The sequence below is a fragment of the Vulpes lagopus genome, chromosome 5 (assembly GCF_018345385.1).
Source record: "Vulpes lagopus strain Blue_001 chromosome 5, ASM1834538v1, whole genome shotgun sequence".
Lineage (NCBI taxonomy): Eukaryota > Metazoa > Chordata > Mammalia > Carnivora > Canidae > Vulpes > Vulpes lagopus.
In genome coordinates this window covers 11,013,162-11,033,909 of record NC_054828.1, presented here as the reverse complement: position 1 = coordinate 11,033,909, position 20,748 = coordinate 11,013,162, and the positions used below count along the sequence as shown (strand labels likewise).

The 20,748-nt window shown below is 60.2% G+C and overlaps 1 protein-coding gene across 2 annotated transcripts in view; it reads right to left on the bottom strand.

Annotated features, from left to right (window-relative positions):
• Positions 1-11,050: 11,050 nt before the first annotated feature.
• The window catches only part of ELFN2 (extracellular leucine rich repeat and fibronectin type III domain containing 2), a 50,915-nt gene continuing 41,217 nt past the window's right edge, over positions 11,051-20,748 (bottom strand). For both annotated transcript variants that reach the window (XM_041754381.1, XM_041754382.1), the window contains one exon: positions 11,051-14,065. In XM_041754381.1, the coding sequence (XP_041610315.1) occupies positions 11,108-13,570 (2,463 nt within the window). In that variant the 5' untranslated portion in view covers positions 13,571-14,065 and the 3' untranslated portion in view covers positions 11,051-11,107. The remainder of the gene's footprint in view (positions 14,066-20,748) is intronic.

Genomic DNA, 20,748 nt, shown 5'->3' with positions numbered 1-20,748 from the left:
TGCCCCTCTCTTCTCCCATCTCACAACGCAAGTTCATCCTGAACCTTCCCCCAGGAAACAGGACATGAGCTATGGGCTGCTTGGTAAGAGCCAAGAAGCAGCAGTCTCAGGAGACTGTGGGCCAGGCAGCTGCCACCTTGAGACAGCAGGGCGGGGTGCCCCAGGGTAGCTGAGAGGAGACGGGACACCAGCACGGGCTCAGACAGGGGCTTTTCCAGAGGGATTCCCCAGTGCCCACCAGTTCTCAGGGAGGTGAAAGCGATCAGCGCAGACCCATGGGCCAAGGGCCACCAGGGCCATGGGGACACCTGACCCGGGGTCAGAGCTGCTGCGTGCCACCGTGTGACATCACTCACAGAAGAATAGCTGGGCGCCAGCGAGTCCACTCAGAGGACCCCCATAGCGATCCAGGCTGAATCCAAGGGCTTCCCGGGGCGGGTGGGGGAGGAGTGGTGGTGGTTGGCAGCAGTTGGAGAGCAGGGGTCCGTGCAGCACAGGGTGGCCTGGGGAGATGAGGAGGTGGGGCTTGCCCAGGCCCCACCTGAGCGAGGGTTTCCCTGGATGAAGACCTGAACTCCCTGCCCAGCCAGAGACAAGTTACATCTCTTGATCCCTGAAGGAGCAGGGGCGGTTCCTAGCTGTGCAGGAAAGGGCAGCTGGGGAATGAGGCAACCAGGAGCCCAGGTCAGGGGTCAGCCCAGCCTGAGGCTGCCCTGGCTGTGGCCTGCAAGAGGCTACCTTGGGGTCCCACAGACACCTTGACCACCCAAGGCAGAACCAAGAGGCAGGCAGGCCTGGGAGAAGCCAGGTCCCGGGGGGCACGGGCCAGTGGCTGGGGTGTGCAGGACCGTGCCTGCAGAGACTTGCCTCTGAGAACCAGCCAAGACCCAGTGACGTCCCCAGTGCCCTGCAGGCACAGGGCTGAGCTTGCAGACATCTCCAGAGGAAGAGATTTTGCTGCTGTGGAGTAAGGGGAGGTGGGAGCCCAGGGGAGGGGACCTGAGCTAAGGGACTGAATAGAAGAGCAAATTTGTTGGCCCGCAGCTATGAGAAGGTCACAAAATAACCCTAGAACTGTGAACTCCTTCAAACCAAGCCCGGGCCGAGCCCAGAGAGCCATCCCGGGAGCATGCTGCCAAGTGGGAGCCCGCGTCTGCGGGAGGACTGTTGGCGAATCTTGAGGAGACGGCGGTCCTGAGGGGGCAACTCAAGGCCAGAAAGACAGGATGGGGCAGTAAACTTCCTGGAGAAGACAGAAGAACCAGATCACCTGCGGACACTGGCTTCCGTGGCACAACCCAGCAAGTGTAAAAAGAGGGGTCTCCTCTGCCCATAGCGCCCAGATCCCAGACCCCAGCTGAAATCTCCGGTACGTGGGAGCCCCAGTCAGCAAGAAGGTTTTACCCCCAAGTGCCCACAAGGCAGACTCGTTGGGTGACATGTGTCTCGTCACTGGAAGAACACCTCCTCACCCCAGGAAGAATAAGTAGGTACGAAACCCACGTGTCACGTTTGTAGGATTCACATCGGCATTAAGATACCTGGGCGTATTTAGTGTTTTGGGTTATTTGTGCTGTTTGCTCTTGAACGCACCAGAGTCCTTGAAATTCAAATGGATTGTTTGTATATCGGGAATGAATTCGGGATTGTGATTTTCCTTGAAAATACCACTCATGTGATAAGAAGATTGGTACATGACAAGAGACCAAAGTCACCCTAGGAGCAAGTAGAAATCTGTCAGGATGTAAGGCTTTGTTTGTTCTTCAAATAAATGAAGTATTTAAAAAGGAAATCAGATAGACTGCATTTCTGGATAAAGTTTGGGGCAGTTAAGGACATTTGATTAATTGCATTTTGTAAACAGGACCTAAATTAACCCAAATCCCCTTATGTGAATACGAAAATTTACTAGACTTATAAATAGAATGAGTCCTGTACCAAAATGAAAGAGCTAAAAGGTCTTTGCATTTGTACCTGAGTAATAACAGAATGAGTCTTTCTGTTCACAAAAGCAAAGTTGTCCTTGAAGACACTTCCAAATTTCCAGTAACTGCAGATGACCCTAGAACCCCTGTGGAAAGGAACGTGGGAGTCCGAGTTGCTTAGGGTCGCAGGAATGGAATGACCTAGACTGGCCTGGACCCCCCACCCCCACCCCGGCTCAGGCCCACCTTGGGTCATGGCTTTGTATCCTTGGGAATAATGAGACCCCCTCCAAAAGGAAAGGCCCATGCTGATGGAGACGCTGGAGCAAAGTGTCACAGGAAAGTGTCTGGGCAGGGTGGTACCGAGCCTCGGCCAGGCTGGGGGACCCCGGGACAGCCCCAGCTGCAGGCCTGAGATGCTAGAGCTTGTGAGACCCCAGACTCTGCCCCCTACCCTGACCCTTCCAGCAGACATGCCCCTCTCTTCTCCCATCTCACAACGCAAGTTCATCCCGAACCTTCCCCCAGGAAACAGGACATGAGCTATGGGCTGCTTGGTAAGAGCCAAGAAGCAGCAGTCTCAGGAGACTGTGGGCCAGGCAGCTGCCACCTTGAGACAGCAGGGCGGGGTGCCCCAGGGTAGCTGAGAGGAGACGGGACACCAGCACGGGCTCAGACAGGGGCTTTTCCAGAGGGATCCCCAGTGCACACCAGTTCTCAGGGAGGTGAAAGCGATCAGCGCAGACCCATGGGCCAAGGGCCACCAGGGCCATGGGGACACCTGACCCGGGGTCAGAGCTGCTGCGTGCCACCGTGTGACATCACTCACAGAAGAATAGCTGGGCAGCCAGCGAGTCCACTCAGAGGACCCCCATAGCGATCCAGGCTGAATCCAAGGGCTTCCCGGGGGGGTGGGGGAGGAGTGGTGGTGGTTGGCAGCAGTTGGAGAGCAGGGGTCCGTGCAGCACAGGGTGGCCTGGGGAGATGAGGAGGTGGGGCTTGCCCAGGCCCCACCTGAGCGAGGGTTTCCCTGGATGAAGACCTGAACTCCCTGCCCAGCCAGAGACAAGTTACATCTCTTGATCCCTGAAGGAGCAGGGGCGGTTCCTAGCTGTGCAGGAAAGGGCAGCTGGGGAATGAGGCAACCAGGAGCCCAGGTCAGGGGTCAGCCCAGCCTGAGGCTGCCCTGGCTGTGGCCTGCAAGAGGCTACCTTGGGGTCCCACAGACACCTTGACCACCCAAGGCAGAACCAAGAGGCAGGCAGGCCTGGGAGAAGCCAGGTCCCGGGGGGCACGGGCCAGTGGCTGGGGTGTGCAGGACCGTGCCTGCAGAGACTTGCCTCTGAGAACCAGCCAAGACCCAGTGACGTCCCCAGTGCCCTGCAGGCACAGGGCTGAGCTTGCAGACATCTCCAGAGGAAGAGATTTTGCTGCTGTGGAGTAAGGGGAGGTGGGAGCCCAGGGGAGGGGACCTGAGCTAAGGGACTGAATAGAAGAGCAAATTTGTTGGCCCGCAGCTATGAGAAGGTCACAAAATAACCCTAGAACTGTGAACTCCTTCAAACCAAGCCCGGGCCGAGCCCAGAGAGCCATCCCGGGAGCATGCTGCCAAGTGGGAGCCCGCGTCTGCGGGAGGACTGTTGGCGAATCTTGAGGAGACGGCGGTCCTGAGGGGGCAACTCAAGGCCAGAAAGACAGGATGGGGCAGTAAACTTCCTGGAGAAGACAGAAGAACCAGATCACCTGCGGACACTGGCTTCCGTGGCACAACCCAGCAAGTGTAAAAAGAGGGGTCTCCTCTGCCCATAGCGCCCAGATCCCAGACCCCAGCTGAAATCTCCGGTACGTGGGAGCCCCAGTCAGCAAGAAGGTTTTACCCCCAAGTGCCCACAAGGCAGACTCGTTGGGTGACATGTGTCTCGTCACTGGAAGAACACCTCCTCACCCCAGGAAGAATAAGTAGGTACGAAACCCACGTGTCACGTTTGTAGGATTCACATCGGCATTAAGATACCTGGGCGTATTTAGTGTTTTGGGTTATTTGTGCTGTTTGCTCTTGAACGCACCAGAGTCCTTGAAATTCAAATGGATTGTTTGTATATCGGGAATGAATTCGGGATTGTGATTTTCCTTGAAAATACCACTCATGTGATAAGAAGATTGGTACATGACAAGAGACCAAAGTCACCCTAGGAGCAAGTAGAAATCTGTCAGGATGTAAGGCTTTGTTTGTTCTTCAAATAAATGAAGTATTTAAAAAGGAAATCAGATAGACTGCATTTCTGGATAAAGTTTGGGGCAGTTAAGGACATTTGATTAATTGCATTTTGTAAACAGGACCTAAATTAACCCAAATCCCCTTATGTGAATACGAAAATTTACTAGACTTATAAATAGAATGAGTCCTGTACCAAAATGAAAGAGCTAAAAGGTCTTTGCATTTGTACCTGAGTAATAACAGAATGAGTCTTTCTGTTCACAAAAGCAAAGTTGTCCTTGAAGACACTTCCAAATTTCCAGTAACTGCAGATGACCCTAGAACCCCTGTGGAAAGGAACGTGGGAGTCCGAGTTGCTTAGGGTCGCAGGAATGGAATGACCTAGACTGGCCTGGACCCCCCACCCCCACCCCGGCTCAGGCCCACCTTGGGTCATGGCTTTGTATCCTTGGGAATAATGAGACCCCCTCCAAAAGGAAAGGCCCATGCTGATGGAGACGCTGGAGCAAAGTGTCACAGGAAAGTGTCTGGGCAGGGTGGTACCGAGCCTCGGCCAGGCTGGGGGACCCCGGGACAGCCCCAGCTGCAGGCCTGAGATGCTAGAGCTTGTGAGACCCCAGACTCTGCCCCCTACCCTGACCCTTCCAGCAGACATGCCCCTCTCTTCTCCCATCTCACAACGCAAGTTCATCCCGAACCTTCCCCCAGGAAACAGGACATGAGCTATGGGCTGCTTGGTAAGAGCCAAGAAGCAGCAGTCTCAGGAGACTGTGGGCCAGGCAGCTGCCACCTTGAGACAGCAGGGCGGGGTGCCCCAGGGTAGCTGAGAGGAGACGGGACACCAGCACGGGCTCAGACAGGGGCTTTTCCAGAGGGATCCCCCAGTGCACACCAGTTCTCAGGGAGGTGAAAGCGATCAGCGCAGACCCATGGGCCAAGGGCCACCAGGGCCATGGGGACACCTGACCCGGGGTCAGAGCTGCTGCGTGCCACCGTGTGACATCACTCACAGAAGAATAGCTGGGCACCAGCGAGTCCACTCAGAGGACCCCCATAGCGATCCAGGCTGAATCCAAGGGCTTCCCGGGGTGGGTGGGGGAGGGGTGGTGGTGGTTGGCAGCAGTTGGAGAGCAGGGGTCCGTGCAGCACAGGGTGGCCTGGGGAGATGAGGAGGTGGGGCTTGCCCAGGCCCCACCTGAGCGAGGGTTTCCCTGGATGAAGACCTGAACTCCCTGCCCAGCCAGAGACAAGTTGCATCTCTTGATCCCTGAAGGAGCAGGGGCGGCTCCTAGCTGTGCAGGAAAGGGCAGCAGACCCGTTCGGAGACCCGGTGGGACTGGGCAGGCTGCCCGGAAGTTGGCCTGACCACTGGCAGGTGACCCGCTGGGCCCCATACCCCCCCACCCTCTCCAAGGGCAGAGAACAGTTGCAAGCAGGCCACCGGCCAGGGGACATCATCCCCGTACATCAGCTGAGACTTGTAAGGCCCACACCCTGTCCGTCTCTCGGATCTGGCTGAATGCAGGGACGGTGGAGGCCAGGGGCCCCACAAGGCGAAGGAGGGCAGCTGGCAGAGGGCTGCCCAGGTCCTCAGGAAGAGATGCCACCAGGCCCCCTAGCCAGCCAGGCTTGTGGGGTGCAGGGGAACCCTGACCCTGTCATCTCCTGCTGGCCCCTGCTCTCTGGCACACACACTGCTTTCTCCCTTGACCAGGGTGGCGGCTGCCCATCCAGTGGGCCGCACACCTCAACCCTGCGTGCGGGGTGGAAGTGCTGGGACACCCTCTTGGCAGGGGCCAGTGAGGGGAGGGGGCCAGGGGGCAGGGGGAGGGAGGGGGTCGACATTCAACACAGACCTCGGCCCCATTGTTTTAAATAAGAAATTTATTGCAAATATAGAAATTGATTCTCTCCATACAGGAATCTCCGAGTTGAGGAAAACAATTTCGTGCCATTCAGTTTAAAACAGGAAATCGGGAGGAGGGGGAGGCAGATAGAGGGAAGAGAAAATAAATGAAGTTATTACCCCCCCCAAAAGAAGAAAAGGAGAGGTTTTGGGCCACCCCCCCACCCCGAGGAAGGAAAGGTCCACACACAGCTAGGGGTCACAGGTTCATAGCCCAGGGCCGGGAGTCCAGCTCTGCAGTACCCAAACCAGGTGCCAAGCCAGCCGCAGGTGCCCACGGGGCTGGTGGCTCCTTGTGGGGGGAGGGAGAGAGCAAGGGAGAGAGGAGGGGAGGGGGGAGCCAGGAGGGACCCCTGCCCCTGTCCAGCCCTGTGCTTGTTGGGCGAGGGGCAAGAAGCAAGAGAAAGCCCACAGCCTCCCGCGCACCCCGTTTGACACCCCCTTCCTCTCCCTCAGCTCAGCAGCAGTGAGGGACCTTTAATGAGGCTTCTGAGGCAGGCAGGAGAGGCAAAAAGTGTAAATACTGGTTCTGTCTTAGAGGTGGGAGGACGTGGGTCAGGATGGAGGACAAGGAGCCCTGCAGCTCCTGGGACGGAGGGCGCACTGCGGAGCAGAAGCCTCAGTGGGGAGGGATGGATCGAGCAAGCCCCAGCCTTCCCGCCAGCCCCCCTGGGCACGGGTCAGCCCTGCCCCCTTAGGCCCCTCAGGGTCAGACACCCCCAGTGCCGCCACCCAGAAAGAGCCCCATCCCCCCCGCTGCTCAGCCACCAGTGGGGTGGGGTAGGCTCCCTCAGAGGGGGTGGGAGCACCTGAGGAGCTTCTTGGGGATACCCAGCCACGCCTCACCCCCTTCCCTCTGGTCTGGTCCTTGCAGCTGGTGGGTTAGTCCTCCTCCCAGCGGGGCCCCTGTCAGAGGGGTGCCCTGAGCCCCTCCCCCATGCCCTGAGCACCATCCCCTCCGTTTTTATTTTTTAATTCTCCACACAGTGTCCCCCACTGGGGAACATTTTGTGGCTGTCCCTTGTCTGCACGGGAGGCCTTTACAAGCTGGGGCCTGTTACTCCTGGTCCCCATGCCTGGTTCCCCTTCCTGGACTCGGTCCAGCCCTATCTGGTTTCGAGACCCTAGAAGATTTCCTTCCTTTCCTGAGCTTCTGTTCCCTCTCTGTCAAATTTCCAGGAGTGGGGATGCTGAGCGGCTTCCAGTCCGCAACTTGAAAGAGCCCCAGGGCCAGGGCCAGCCTCTCCCGTGCCCCTCCAGCCCTTGGGGCCCTGCAGGCCTACTCTTGCTGTCCCATGGGTCTTTCCACTCCCACCACCCCACAGACAGCCCTACCCCACCCCACCCCACCCCCAGCCTGGACTGGGGGGCAGCCTCCACAGTCCTCTGGCACTGTCCCCTGGCCCCCTGGGAGCCGTGCAGAGGGGAGGGGCCTCCCGCAGGTAGGGGCAGGCCCTGGGACCCCTGTGGAGGTGTCTACACTACACTAAGGTGTTTTTTTGTTTGTACCCTCTCGCCCCAACCTCTGCTTTTCCCTTCTGGAAAACCATTAGCTCCAATAGAGGGTTAGCAGCGCCAGCCCTCCCGGTGACAGTAGCCCTCCTGGTGCCACCCTCCAGCGATAGGCACCCAGGAATTTCCTCTGGAGATGCTCTAACAGTGACAACAAAGCCCAGGCACAACCCAAGGTAAGGAGGCCTCCTCAGGAGGTCCAGGGTACAGCACCCACATCTCCTCCTCTTCCTCGCCCTCTGACTTGCCCAGTAGCTTCCCCTTCCCTTCCCTCCTGCCTGCCCACCCTCCCCACCTGCCTAGGCTCCGGCCCAGGCCCACTGTGCTCATCGCCGTTACAAACACAGGGCCTCGGCCAGCCTGACGCCTCAACGGGAATGTTCATTTGTGTCTCGTATTTTGCTCACGGCTGGGAGAAGAAGTATCCTGAACAGGAAGATATAGGACACAGATGCAAGAAAGCCTCCAAGGTGGGCTACGGTGCGCTGGCACCTTTCCCAGGTGGAGGGCACTGGCTGGGCAGCTGAAGATCCAGCCTGGCTGGGAGGCCAGAGGCCCAAGTTAGATCCTGTTCTGTCTCAAAGGTTGGCGTGATCTAGGTTGTGAAGGCTGATTACCTCCCAAGGTGGCAAGACCCTCGCCATTAAGACGGAGACCTAGCCTTAAAGCCCCCAAAGTAAGATGGCCTGCGGTTTTTAGAGGTCATCTTCAACCAGGAATGATGGGGGAATGGCAAGGGTGGGGCTCCCGCACCTGCTGCCAGGGGCCCTCCCCGGGGGAAGCTCCATCTCCACTGAGGCCAGGCCACCCTGGGCCCCAGCTCCTTCCATGGGCTCCCCCCACTCAGGGCCCCAAGCCTTCCCATAAAACCACCCATGAAGCCCTGAGCTCTCAGCCCCCAGTATTCAGCAGTGTGACTGTCCTCCCACCAACCTGATGGCCAAACCACCCAGCCCTTCCCTCTTCAGCCCCCCCCCCATCTTCATCTGAGAAGGGCAGCAAGTGGGACAAAGAGTTCCTCCCATGCTCCCTTCCCTGGGGCTACCCTTCTCTGGCAGGGAGGAGGGGGAAGGAGGAGGGCACAAACTGGGACCCACGGGGTGAGGCAACGCTTGCAGGATCCACCATTCAGAAAGACAGGAGACGGGTACGGGGTGGGGGCTGCGTTTCGGTGGCACCTGTTTTGGGTCTTTTGCAGAGCTGGTCCCTCCCCAGGTTTCAAGAGCTGCTTGTCAGATCACAACAGAGGGAATGTGGGCAAGAGGGGGTGGCGGGAGGGGGGCCTGGGAGTCTGGACAAACTGGCACATACACGACAGATGTTTGCTCAGAAAAATACAGTAAAATCGTCATGCAAATATAACAGGAATCTGCTTTCTCACACCACTGGCTTTGCCTGCTTGCTGTTCTCAGTTTTGCCAATCTGGTGTGAGGAGGGGTTGGGGGGGGCCAGGTTTCAGGGGCTGAGGGAGGTCTGCTCTGCGTTATCCTGCTGGCCCCCTCCTCTCTATTCCCCAGAAAAACAGTCCTTTCTTTGCAAATGTCACTCCCAAAGTGAGCCCTGGGCTTGGTCTGTCCCCCAAGTGGGTGTAAGAGAGGCACTCCGTTGAGCCCTGGCAACCCCCCAAAAGACCTCCCCCAGACCCTACCCCTGGCAGAAAGGTCGTTAGACCCCCCCACCCCAGCCCAGGAGATGGCACTAGCTTTCCTGGTCAGGACTGCCCCCTACACACAGTACAGGTCTTGATCCCACCCCAGTGCCCACCCTCACCCCACAGCCACACTCCCCAAATCTCAAGAAACCCAACGGGTGACAGGCCAGAGGCTAGGGGGTCTCCAACAGGGCTGTGGGGGGAGCTGAGTGGGCTCCTCCCCATCCTGAGGTGGGTGGGGAGCCAAGCAGCACATTGGCAGGTGGGCAAAGCTATAGTTGTCCCCACCGCCCACTGGCCCACGTCCTAACCTCAGCACCCTGACAGTGTGCTCAAGCCCCCACAGCCTCAAGACCCCAGGTCAGCCTCCCCACCGCCCTCAGACTCATCCCTGAAAGCCCCTAGCTGTGAGAGAGGCCACAGCCACCTGGCCCTGCCCTCCCTTACCACCCTCCACCGCCCACACTGAGAGAGAACCCCCAGGAGCCCAACAGTCCCAACTGCCAGGCCCTGGGTTGCCATGGAGACAGAAGCTGGCCAGGGAGAGGGAGGGGCCCCAAGAACCTGCCTGTGCTCCCCCCCCAGCAGGGAGGGGTGGTGCTCACTGTTTGTGCTTTGTTCGATGTTGGGTGGGGGTCTGCAAGGGGAGGAGCGGCCATTTCCATGGAAACATGGGAGCCCCTCTGGCCAGGGGGTGGGGAGGGAAGGGCAGCCAAGAAGTGGTGGGTGAGTAAGCCTGGGAAAGCCCTCCTTCCCCTGCGCAGGCCGAGAGATGCTGCCCCCGAAGTCCCACATGGGGGTCAGGCAGGTGAGAGGCCAGGACATGTGGGCACAGGCAGAGAGACCCCCGTGACACCCTGCCTCCCCACTGCTCCCAGGCATCACAGTTCACTGCTGCCCTCTGGGATGAGTAGGGGGTCCTAGAGGCCCAGAGAGGCTGGGGGGCTGGGGCAAGGGGGCCTGCACCTGAGAGGCGGTCGGAGCTGGCCCGCTGCTCTCTCCTCAGACCCCGGAAGCAGCTCCCAGGCTACTTGGAAGACACTTGAAGGGGGCTGGTGGAATGGCCCCGTGCCTCTGCTCCTTTCTCGCAAGCAAGACCTCCCATCTCTCCCGGGTGCTGGCAAGGGGGCGAAGGACCCCCAGTGTGATGAATCACAGCTCCACGCTTGGGGTGGGGGGCATGGCTGTGGGGCTTTCTAGAAAGGAAGAGCACCTGCCTGATTCTCAAGTTCCTCAGCCCCAGGAGACCACAGCTCTGGAAGGGGGTGGCGGGCGGACGAAGGGCGGGGGACACAGCATGGGGCTGGGAAGTTGGGCAAGGGTCTAACCTGCCACGTGTGGCCCTGGGGTTATCACCTCCTTTCTCTGAGCCTCAGTTTCCCCAGCCATAAAGAAAGGAAATGATGCCCAGTATCTGCCTGGTGCTAAATCTCCAAGTGAGTGACCTGTCCCCAGAGCCGGGGGTGGGAGAGGGGAATCCTCTCCCCGCCCCGGACTCCTCTGCCCCCAAACCCATCCCTAGCCCTAGAGCCCCAGACCCCACACCCCCTTTCAGCTTCTTTCCTGGCCTGCGCCCCGCCCCCCCAGCCCCGCACACCCCAGCAGAGTCCCTGGGCAGCACAGTAAAGACGACTGGTTTCGGTATCAGTGTGTAAACTTTAAGGAGAACGTGTCTTTGTTTTCCTGTCCGTTATTGTCGGGTGGTGGTTGTTCACAGTCAGGTGGTGGTCAGGTGTGTGCATGGGTGCGTGCGTGCGGGTGTGCGTGTGCGTCCACTCCTCGGCCTCGGCCCCCAGCGCCCCCCGTCACCCGCCCTCCCCGCCCCGGCCGGGCCGCCGGGCCCTTCCCCACGAGCCCCCAGCCCTCCCCCTCCGGCCTCACCGGGAAGGAGAGGGTCACAGCTTCTGCTGGGCCGAGACCCCCTTCCAGTAATCGAGGATGTCGTGCAGGTCCTCGTCCTTGGCGAACTGGACCTTCTTGCGCAGGGCGTGGCCTGCGGCCATGTACACCTCCTCCCGGTGGTGCTTCTTGTAGGGCCGGAAGCGCTCCCAGATCTTGTGCGTGCTCTCGGATGAGTACTCAGGGCTGGACGAGTAACCTGAGTAGTAGTGTCTGGGGGAGAGCTGCGAGTAGGTGGAGTCCCGCTTGGAGCGGGTCAGCGGCTTGAGGAAGGACACGCGCTGGCTCAGGCTGTCGGCGCCCTCCTCGTAGTACAGCGCCGGGAAGCTGTGCCGGTGCTCGCTGCAGTGGTAGGCGGGCTTCACCTCCAGGTGGTGGATGCCGCCGCCGCCGCCACTGCCCGCCGGCACCAGCGGGAGCCGGTCCAGCGGGCTGTTGAGGGGGCTGCCCTTCTCGATGTACTTGGAGTCGCCCTTGGCCAGCCCTGCGGCGGCCGGGTGGTCGGGCACGTCCAGGCTGAAGACCTTGGCGCTCTTGATGGAGCCGCTGGACGACACGCTGCAGGTCTTGCGGGCCACGGCGGCGTCGGCGCTCAGCTGGCGCTGGAGCGGGTGGTGGGAGCTCTCCTTGTACGGGGGCGAGAGGAAGCTGGGCCGCTCCAGCGCCCCAGGGGGGGCAGCCGAGGCGGCGGCGGCAGCGGCGGCGGCGGCCGCGGGGAGGGACTGGCACTCGAAGGCCAGCTCGGGGTCCCCGCTGCCGCCGCCACCCCCCAGAAACGAGGCCGAGTCCAGCTTCAGGGCATCGATGCAGTTGTTAATAATCTGGTTGACCTTGTCCACCTCCTTGGCGATGGTGGAGATCTCGGCGGCCGAGCCCTGGCCGTTCTCCAGGTCCGGGAGGTCATCCTCAGGCCGGGCCAGGCCATCCCCACCCGCGCCTGTGCGCACCTCGATGTAGTTGCCCTTGGTGGCCACCTTGGGGGTGTCCAGCCCAGCCTCCAGCCCCTTGGAGGTGGGCAGCTTCTCCCCAATCATGGAGGGGATGGAGGACATGCAGGACACGGGCAGCACGGGAGGTTCGCCCAGCTTCTGGGCGGCGTGGACCACAGAGCCGGCATCCACATCCGCCCCGTAGCGCATCTCCAGTATGGTCTTCTTGACCTTGACCGACTTTTGCTTCTCCTCCTGCATGCGCCGCTTGCGCAGGCAGTAGTAGACGGCGCCCAGCACGATGACCATGCCAAAGAGGCAGCCCAGGATGGTCATGATGTAGTGGGTGGTGGTGGAGGTGCTGGGCGCCAGGTCGCCCGGGACGGGGTCCCGCGTGGTGAAGGTCAAGCAGGTGTGGTTGAAGCGGCGGCTGTTGCGCAGTGAGGTCACGCAGAAGGTGTACTCGGTGTGTGCCCGCAGCTTGTCGAGCGTGACGATCTCCTTCTTGTTCTTGAGCGTCATGACGTCGGAGAAGTAGCTGTTGTTGTACTGGACCAGGACGTACATCTTGCTGTAGGGGTGCGGGATGATGACCACCAGGGTGGCCGAAGTGAAAGTGACATGGTGCAGCTTGATGGCGGGCCCCGCTGATGCGTCTGTGGTGGACGAGGCCGGGGGCTCCACCGAAAGGATCTCGTCGGGGTTGAAGCCCGAGTTCTCATCGGGCTCCCTCTGGGCGTCGGTGGAGTAGGGCGTGGGGTGGCTCGCAGGCCGGGCGGGCAACGAGCCATTGCGGCACTTGGCCTGGAGCACGGTGATGGCGTTGAGGCTGTGGTAGGGCCGGGGCACCAGCAGCGGGTAGCCAGCGAACTCGCGTGGGGACTCGCACTGTAGCCGGTCGTAGTTCTTGGTGACATTGTTGAAGACCACCAGCCAGGCGAGGAAGCCGAAGAGGTCGCACTCACAGTTGAAGGGGTTGCCGGCCAGCTCACACACCATGAGGCTGGCCAGGCTGGCGAAGGTGGCGCCGTCCAGGCGGCTGAGGCGGTTGGAGGACAGGTCGATGCTGATGAGGCTCGGGCACTCGGAGAAGGCGGCGGGCGTCACCACCTCGATGAGGTTGTGCTGCAGGAAGAGGAACTGCAGGCGCCCCATGCCGCGCAGCATGCCCTCCGTCAGGTTGCTGAGCTTGTTGTACCCAAGCTGCAGCACCTGCAGGCTCGACTGGCCCAGGAAGGCGCCGTCCTCGATGTAAGAGATCTCGTTCTTGGTGAGGTTGAGGTCGGTGAGGTTCCCGAAGCGGTTGAGCGAGGAGTAGAGCACGGCCTTGAGCTTGTTCTCGTTGAGCCGCAGGTCGTGCACGGTGCTGTTGATGTGCTGCGGGATGGTCTCATAGGGTGGCTGGTTCTGGCTGCAGATGGCCAGCCACACGTACCCCTTGTCGCCCTCGATAAGCCAGCAGTCGGCGCGCACGGCGCCCGGCCGGCACACGCACAGCAGCGCGGCAGCGCACAGCCCCAGGCGCAGCATGACGCCGGCCGTGGCCCCCCTGGAAGGCCGGGCTTGGGGTGAGGGGGGCCCGGGGCACGGGGGACCTAGCAGCGGGAGGCTGGGGCTGGCGGCACAGTCCTCCCTGGGGCCGCCACCATCTTGGGGGCGACCCCCGGCACAGGGGTCCCCCCGAGGGAGCAGACGCGGCCGGTGCCAACCGCGGTGGAGAGCAACAGTGGGGGGAGGGTCCTCCCAGGGGTGCTACTGGCAGGCGTGGGCCACCGAGGATGGGCCTGGGACGCACCCCCACCACCTGTTTCTGGAAAGGTGCACGGGCTCTCAAGACTTCCTCTCCCTCCTCCTCCTCCTCTTCCTTGTCTTCCTCCTCCTCCTCCTCCTCCTCCTCCTCCTCCGGTTCTAGGCTCAAACTTCAGACGATTCCCACGATTCCCACAGGAGGCTGGAGAATGAAGCTCTGAGGAGGGAGCGCGAGAGATGGGACAGGAAGGAAGAGACCCATCTGTCTCCTGGCTCCTGAAAGGCAGCACCGAGAGGGGGGACAGATCAGTGAAGGCTCAAAGCAGCCCCAGTGAAGCTCCAGCGGGGCCCTGCTCCTTCTCCACCCATCCCCCGGGGGCCCTTGGTGCCAGCAGCACTCTGGGGTCCCTGTTGCATCAAAGAAGGGAGGGTGGCAGGCAGCGAGAGAGGGAGGCAGGTCAAGAGGTCTGGAAGGAAGGAGACAAGAAACAAGGAATAGGAAGAAGGGGACAGAATCTGAGGACGGTGGGCAGAGAAGGAACACAGGACAGTGACAGGTCAGGTGCATGCGTGTGCACACACACACACACACAACACACCTCAGCACTCCTGTCCACACTCATCCACCTGCCTGCACAAGGACCCACATGCCCTCACGTGAGCCAGAACGCCACCCACGCCCACAGTCTTCTGTTGGACAAATGGGCCCTTACACACAAGACCACGTACCCAGGCAGGCACCTTCCAATCCAGGAAAGGAATTAAGAAGCCCAACAAAATGCCTTCTCCCCTCCATACCCAAAGATAAATAATTCATTTGTTGTGTAACCGCTCTTATTCCAAAAATAATTCCCTTGTCTCAGCTTCCACGGGGGAGGGGGAGCACAGCAGCATTACCGTGGGCAGCCCCCAAGCCGGGGTCTCCCACAGCGGGAGGGCATGGGGAGAACTCATTTCTACAAGCAGGACCAGAGCCAAGGGAGAGAGGGTGAGAGTCTGGGAGGCTAGACACACCCCCAGCATCACCTCCCTTTCCATTAGAGGGCCCTGATCCTGTAGCACAGGCCTGTGGCAGGCACCGTCCCAAAGAGTGTGGCCGAAGCCCTGGATCCCCTCCGTGGCTGGAGAGCCAGAGGCTCGGAGAGGGGCAGCGACTTGTGCCTAGTCCCACAGCACAGCCCGGGCCAGGATCAAGGCTCCCAAGGCACCAGGAGTCAGGAGGTCTGGAGCCCCCTCCACCCAGCCCAATTAGCCAGATGGAGCCAACCACCTCTAAATGTGTTCCACATTGTAAAGTGGGGACCAGATGCCTGCCCAGCCATCTGATGGGGAAGAAGTAAGGGGAGCCATGCTGCCAATGCCCGAGATGCAGAGGAGCAGGCTTGATGGCACAGGGCACGCAGCCAGCAGACCCTCGTTTCACAGGTGGGGACTGGGCCCCAGACCAGGGGAGACCTGCCCCCATCACCCAGCAAGCCAGACAGGGGCCGCTCGGCCCCATGTGGCTCCAGCTCCCACTCCAGGCTCTCTCGACTTGCAGGAAGAGCACAGTGTGCCCACCCCTCACCCTGGGCAGTGGTCAGGGACATGAGACTGGGCCAGAGAAATCCATGTTCAGACAAAGCAAGCCAGAGACTGTTCACAAGAGCCACCTCTACCTCATGCTCCTCCTGGGAAACTCCGGAAGACAGTGCTTTGAAAAGGGGCAAAAAAAAAGTATTAAACCTTTGCTGTTAAAGCAAAACCAATTTACAGCCCCTGAGCCCCAGAGGGTTAGAACAGAGGAAAGGGAAGCAGGGAGAGAAACAAGTCCAGGCAGGCAGTTCCTGTTGAGGAGGTGGCAGGTGAACAGGGCATTTGATGACCTCTCGGATCAAAGGCAGACACAGAGACAGAAGCTGTGATGATCAGGACCTCTAGGTGAGGCGAACTCACACCTCCTGGTCCCCCGCAGGGCTGGTTCAGGCTGAGGGGCTGGATGGGGATCGGCGGGGGACTGGGGGGGACAGGCAGGTGGGATGTGAGGGGGCACAAGGCAATCAGGCAGGGACGGGTGCCCACGAGCAGAAAGCATTCCTGTCCTTGGCCGTGCAGCCTCAGGGCTGGAGTCTGGAGACCCGAGCTGCCATCTGACCTGGCGACTGGCTCCGTAGGCCCTCAGTTCCTTCCCCTGCCACAGGCCCCCAAGTTGTACAGGAGGAGGCTGAGATGCCAAGCTCACCCTGCCAGAGAGCCCTCTGTCTGCACCACACCCGGCTGGGAATGGCTGGGGACTGAATTTGTATGCGGGTACTCATACAGGTGTGCACCAGCTCAGAACGCCAGCGCAGGGGTGTGCAAGCAGACGCGTGCAAGCAGACGGATGTGCAGGCGGCCGTGTGTGCACATACACACCCAAGCGCCCAGGATGCAGGCACCTGTAGCCTGCCAGAGAGTATTCTCAGGCCAAGGTGAGCTCACTTGTGTGTGGAGGGATGGGAAGGGGGTCATGTAAGGGCATCTTGGGAACAAAGGCAGATACCTGCTTACGTGTCAACACATTTAAGCACGTGTGTGTTCCACATGTATATGTATGTGTGCACATGTGCAACTTTAGTCACACGAAGGCCTCCTCCATTCCCCACCCTCTATCTTCAGATCTGAGGGGGGTTCAAGGCAGCTCCCCGCAGCCAGGTGCAGGGGGTGCAGGACAAAGCTGAGCTGGCCAGAGGAGCCTCTGGAAATCCAAAGCCAAGCTGAGGAGGTGTGACAAGGCTGGGGGAGGGTGGAGAGGGCACTAGAAGGAGGCACCCAGGCTTAGGGACAGGGGTGGTCCTCTCCCACCCCTTCTCTTCCTTTCCCAAACAGTCCAGAGAAGCCCCCACCCCCAGCTACTCTGAGCTGTGTGCAGCCAAGCCCTCAAGGTGACCCTGCCCGGGGCACCCTCTCCTGCTCCTCATGATCTCCAGGACGGCCTGGGCCAGGGCCCAGCTCCCCTCACCTCCTACCCCTCCCATGACTCAGACCAAAGGGGAGGAAGCTCCCCATCACCCTTTCCCATGTGTGTGCGTCAGCCACTCTGTCCCAGTCCCTGGGCCACCTGCCCACCGCCCCTGGAGGCCTGACACCGCCACGGAAGGCGGACAGCAAGGGGAAGAAGGTGCTGACAGCAGCACTTGGCCCCCAGCCCGGCTGCACACCCACTAAGGTGTGGGGGAGGGCTGCTGCCTCGCACCTGGAGCCCAGGGGCCTGGTGGCCATAGCGATCCCCCAGCACACAGGCCAGCAGGGGAAGCGGACTGACCCCACGCTTCGCTCCGGGGTGGGAGGTGGGGGGTGCTGCAAACAGGAGGCCAGGACTGAGCAGGATAGGAAAACAAAATACCAAAGAAAGCCAAGTGGGAGAGTCAGAGGAAGGAGATGAATGGAGAGCGAGCGTCTGAGACAGAAACCAATCAGCAGAGCAGCTCAGGGAGGCGATGGAGGGCACGGAGCCTGCGGCCCACCTGCCAGGCCGAACCGCAGCCAGGGACCAGCTCTGAGGGGGGAGCAAGCAGCCCAAAGTAGTTGTTGAAAGCAGGGCCTTTAAACCTGGAAGGGCCTGGCCCACAGGGAAGCGGGCTGGGGGCCGGGGTGGGGGTAAGGGGCTCCGGGGTGCAGCATCTGGCAAGAGCAGCGCTCAGGCTGACCTGGCCTCCCCACCCTCCACCCACACCCTGGGCCTACCCCCAGGGCACAGAGGTGCAGCAGGAATTAGAGACCTCTGGCCTGAGGAGGGGCAGGCCCCAAGTGCCTCCATGGCACCACTGTAAGGGTACCCCTGTCTCCTGCCAGCACAGAAAAGGAATGTGGCAAAATTGGGGGGTGCGGCATACTGTAGACGGATCTTGGGGTGGGCCCCCAGCCTAGCTGGCTTCAAAGTTCCCTGTCACGGGGACACCCTTGGATGGTGAGGAAGAAGAAGGGCCAGTAAGGTGGGGGTCTGAGTTCAGAGCCATGCAGCCACCACAGACTCAGAATCCTAGAAAGTCAGAGGAGGGATTAGGGGCCCTGCCCAGAGGGGAAACGGATACCAGGACCCCAGGGAAGGGTCACACGCTGCTGGTGGCAGGTCAGGCTCAGGAACAGGGTGGCCAGATCTGCCAACTTCAAATCCCTTCTGGGGGCTCCCTGCCCCACAGGGGCTCCCTGCCCAGCCACCCGGGGACACTGCTCAGGCTGCACAGCACATCATCCAGCACACAGGACTGCTCCCCAGGGCTCCCCCCACCCTGGGCTGGATGAACGGGGTGGGGGTGGGGGGACAGGAAGCCTGCCTGAGTGTCCCCCCACTGGGGGGTGGGGTGGGCGGGGGATGGGGGATGGGGAGCCAGGGTCAACAGGGGTCAGCAGGGGTCAGCAGGCTGGCCAGCTCTGAACCTGCCTCTCCACCTGCATGGTGAGTGCCTCCTATAGACCTCCCGGGCTCCTGTGAAACCCCAAGCCATGGTGGACATAGGGCAGGAGGCTCCCAAGGGGACACTGGAGGAGGGGACCCTGGTGGGATCTGGGGAACAGGTGCAGTCCATATTCCAGCCTCCCAGGAGCAGGGAGGTAAGGGTTAACTGGGGAAAGCTCATTTGCAGCAGCTGATAAGCCCTGGCACGGGCTCTGCCCTGGGCCAGGCTGGCCAAGGTTCCCCGAGGTGCCATTGTCACCGTCCGTATCAACACCATTACCCAGGATTAGGAGGGCTGAGGACTCCTGGGACTCAGCCAGAATTCTCCAGGCAGGCAGCCGCCTCACCTCACTCTGCCCCAAGACAGCACCAGGCCGGGGTCCCAGAGATGAGCTCCTACCCCGCTGCCCTCTGGGGGCCGGACCCTGAATCTTGTCGCTGCCTCCACCTCACGGGGTTCCCCGGGGCAGGCCACTCTGGGCCTCAGTTCCTCGTCTGTAAAATGGGATAATTATACCTTCACCACTGAACGGTAGTGGCAGGTAAACCATTCAGATTTCAGGTACAATGAGCCCCAACTGCAGGGCAGAGAGCAAGAAGTATGGATGTTGAAGGCAAAGGATGCTGGGATTGAAAGCTGAGCTGTTGACCTCTCTGGGGCTTCAGTCTCCTCCCCTGGGAGACAGTCATAACTATCCCTTTGCCTGACAGTGTACAGTCCTCAAATCTTCTATCAATCCTGCATGACTGGTGCTATTAGCCTCATTTTACAGATGAGAAAACTGAGGCTCACTCCTTCCCCAGCTTCCTCTAAAGAGCTGGGCCCACAGCAGGGACTGGATATGCAGGGGCTGCCAAGTGGCTTTCCTACCCACTGTGGAGGCACCCTCCTCCCTTTCAGGAGATGGGCTCCACGGGCCGAGAGACTTCAATTTCTCCATCTTTAGAAAGTACTTATTCCAGGCCAGCTGTGCTCCCCAAACCCCCAGCCCCCAGGCACACTCCTACCTCAGGGCCTTTGCACATGCTATTCTCACTGCCTAGAATGCTCTTCTCCCAGACCCCACTTGGTTCAGGTCTCTACTCAACTGCTCCCCTCAAGCCCACCTTTCCTGACACCAAATCTGAGATAACTCACTGGTCACTCAAAGCTGGCTGTGGTCCCGTCAGGGCACTCATCAATACCAGACACCATTTAGTTTCTTTATTACCAGCCTCCTTCCCCCTCCCATCACCAAATCAACGCAGGCTTTATTTTGTTCGCAACTATAATTAACCTCCATGCCTCGAACAAGGTCGGACATGTAGCAGGTGCTCAGAACACAGTGTGTGGAACAAGAGCTCAGGGCCAAAGATGGGGACAGAGGGCAGAGGGAGGCCCTAGAACCCCAGACTCCACTGAGTCAGGATGATAATATCAGAGGGAGGGGCCTCGCTGATGGGGTGCTCAGGGGCTGCAGGAAACACGCTGAGCCTTCCTGTTAGCCACATGACTCCCCTATGCTTCTCATTTACAGATGAGGAAGTGGGCTCAGAGAGGTGTAGTGATCTGCCCAAGACCACACAGCGGGGAGCCAGGGCCTGCCTTAGCTCTTAGAACCGCAGGACTTCCCAGAATTCCTGCAGAGGCAACTTCCCCCAACTTGCATACCCCTAGTGACAGGGATCTCAGCAGCCATCTGAGGCTACTTCTCGAACGGCTCTGATTGTTATCAATTCTTCTTATATGCCAACTCCGACTCCTTGTACCCCTGTCCACTGGTCCGACTGCCATCTGGAGCCACCGAAAACAAGGCCAACGGCCTCCCTTAAAGACCCTTCCAATATTTGCCCATCAGTTACCTCATGCCCTATTGTCAGTTTATCCAGACTGCACAGCCTCACCTTCTCTACTACTCCTCCTCTGCCATGGTCTCAAGTCCCCAGCTCTTGGATCCTGCTGCCCCAGATCACACTTGCTGTCAAGGTCCCTCCTAAAATGTGTCACCTGGAGCCCAGCATCAGGGCAACGTGGTCTGAGCAGGGACAGGCACCAGGGCCCTCTGCCTCCCTCGCTTTGGCACCACACTCTGTTCGAGTAGCAGGAGCGCATCCCAGCCTTGTGCCCTCACCTCGTCCTAGATGTTGACCAGACCCCCGGGGCCCCTTCTTTCGCACATACTACCGGGGAGCCCCAGTACCTTGAACATCCTCAGGCAGCCCCGCGCAGTGTCGGTTTGGGCTATCCCCCAGGTGCCGGGCTCCATCCACCCCCATTCAATCACGTCTCGTTAGGCTCAGTCTATGGTGCAGCTGCTCCACATCTCGGGGGAGCTGGCTCCTGCCCCTCGGTACCTCGGCACCCGCTCCCGGCTCCCTGCCATCCAGAGCCAGGCGAGCAGACAGCGGCTGCATCCGTATCTGTGTCACCGGGAAACGGGGAGCAGGCTGGCCACTCAGCCCTGGGGCAGGCGGGGCACGCCATGTAACCAGCTGCACACTCACCCACGTCTGACACATCAGCCTGCAGTCACCTACGAGGGGCCTGGCACTGCAGCGGACA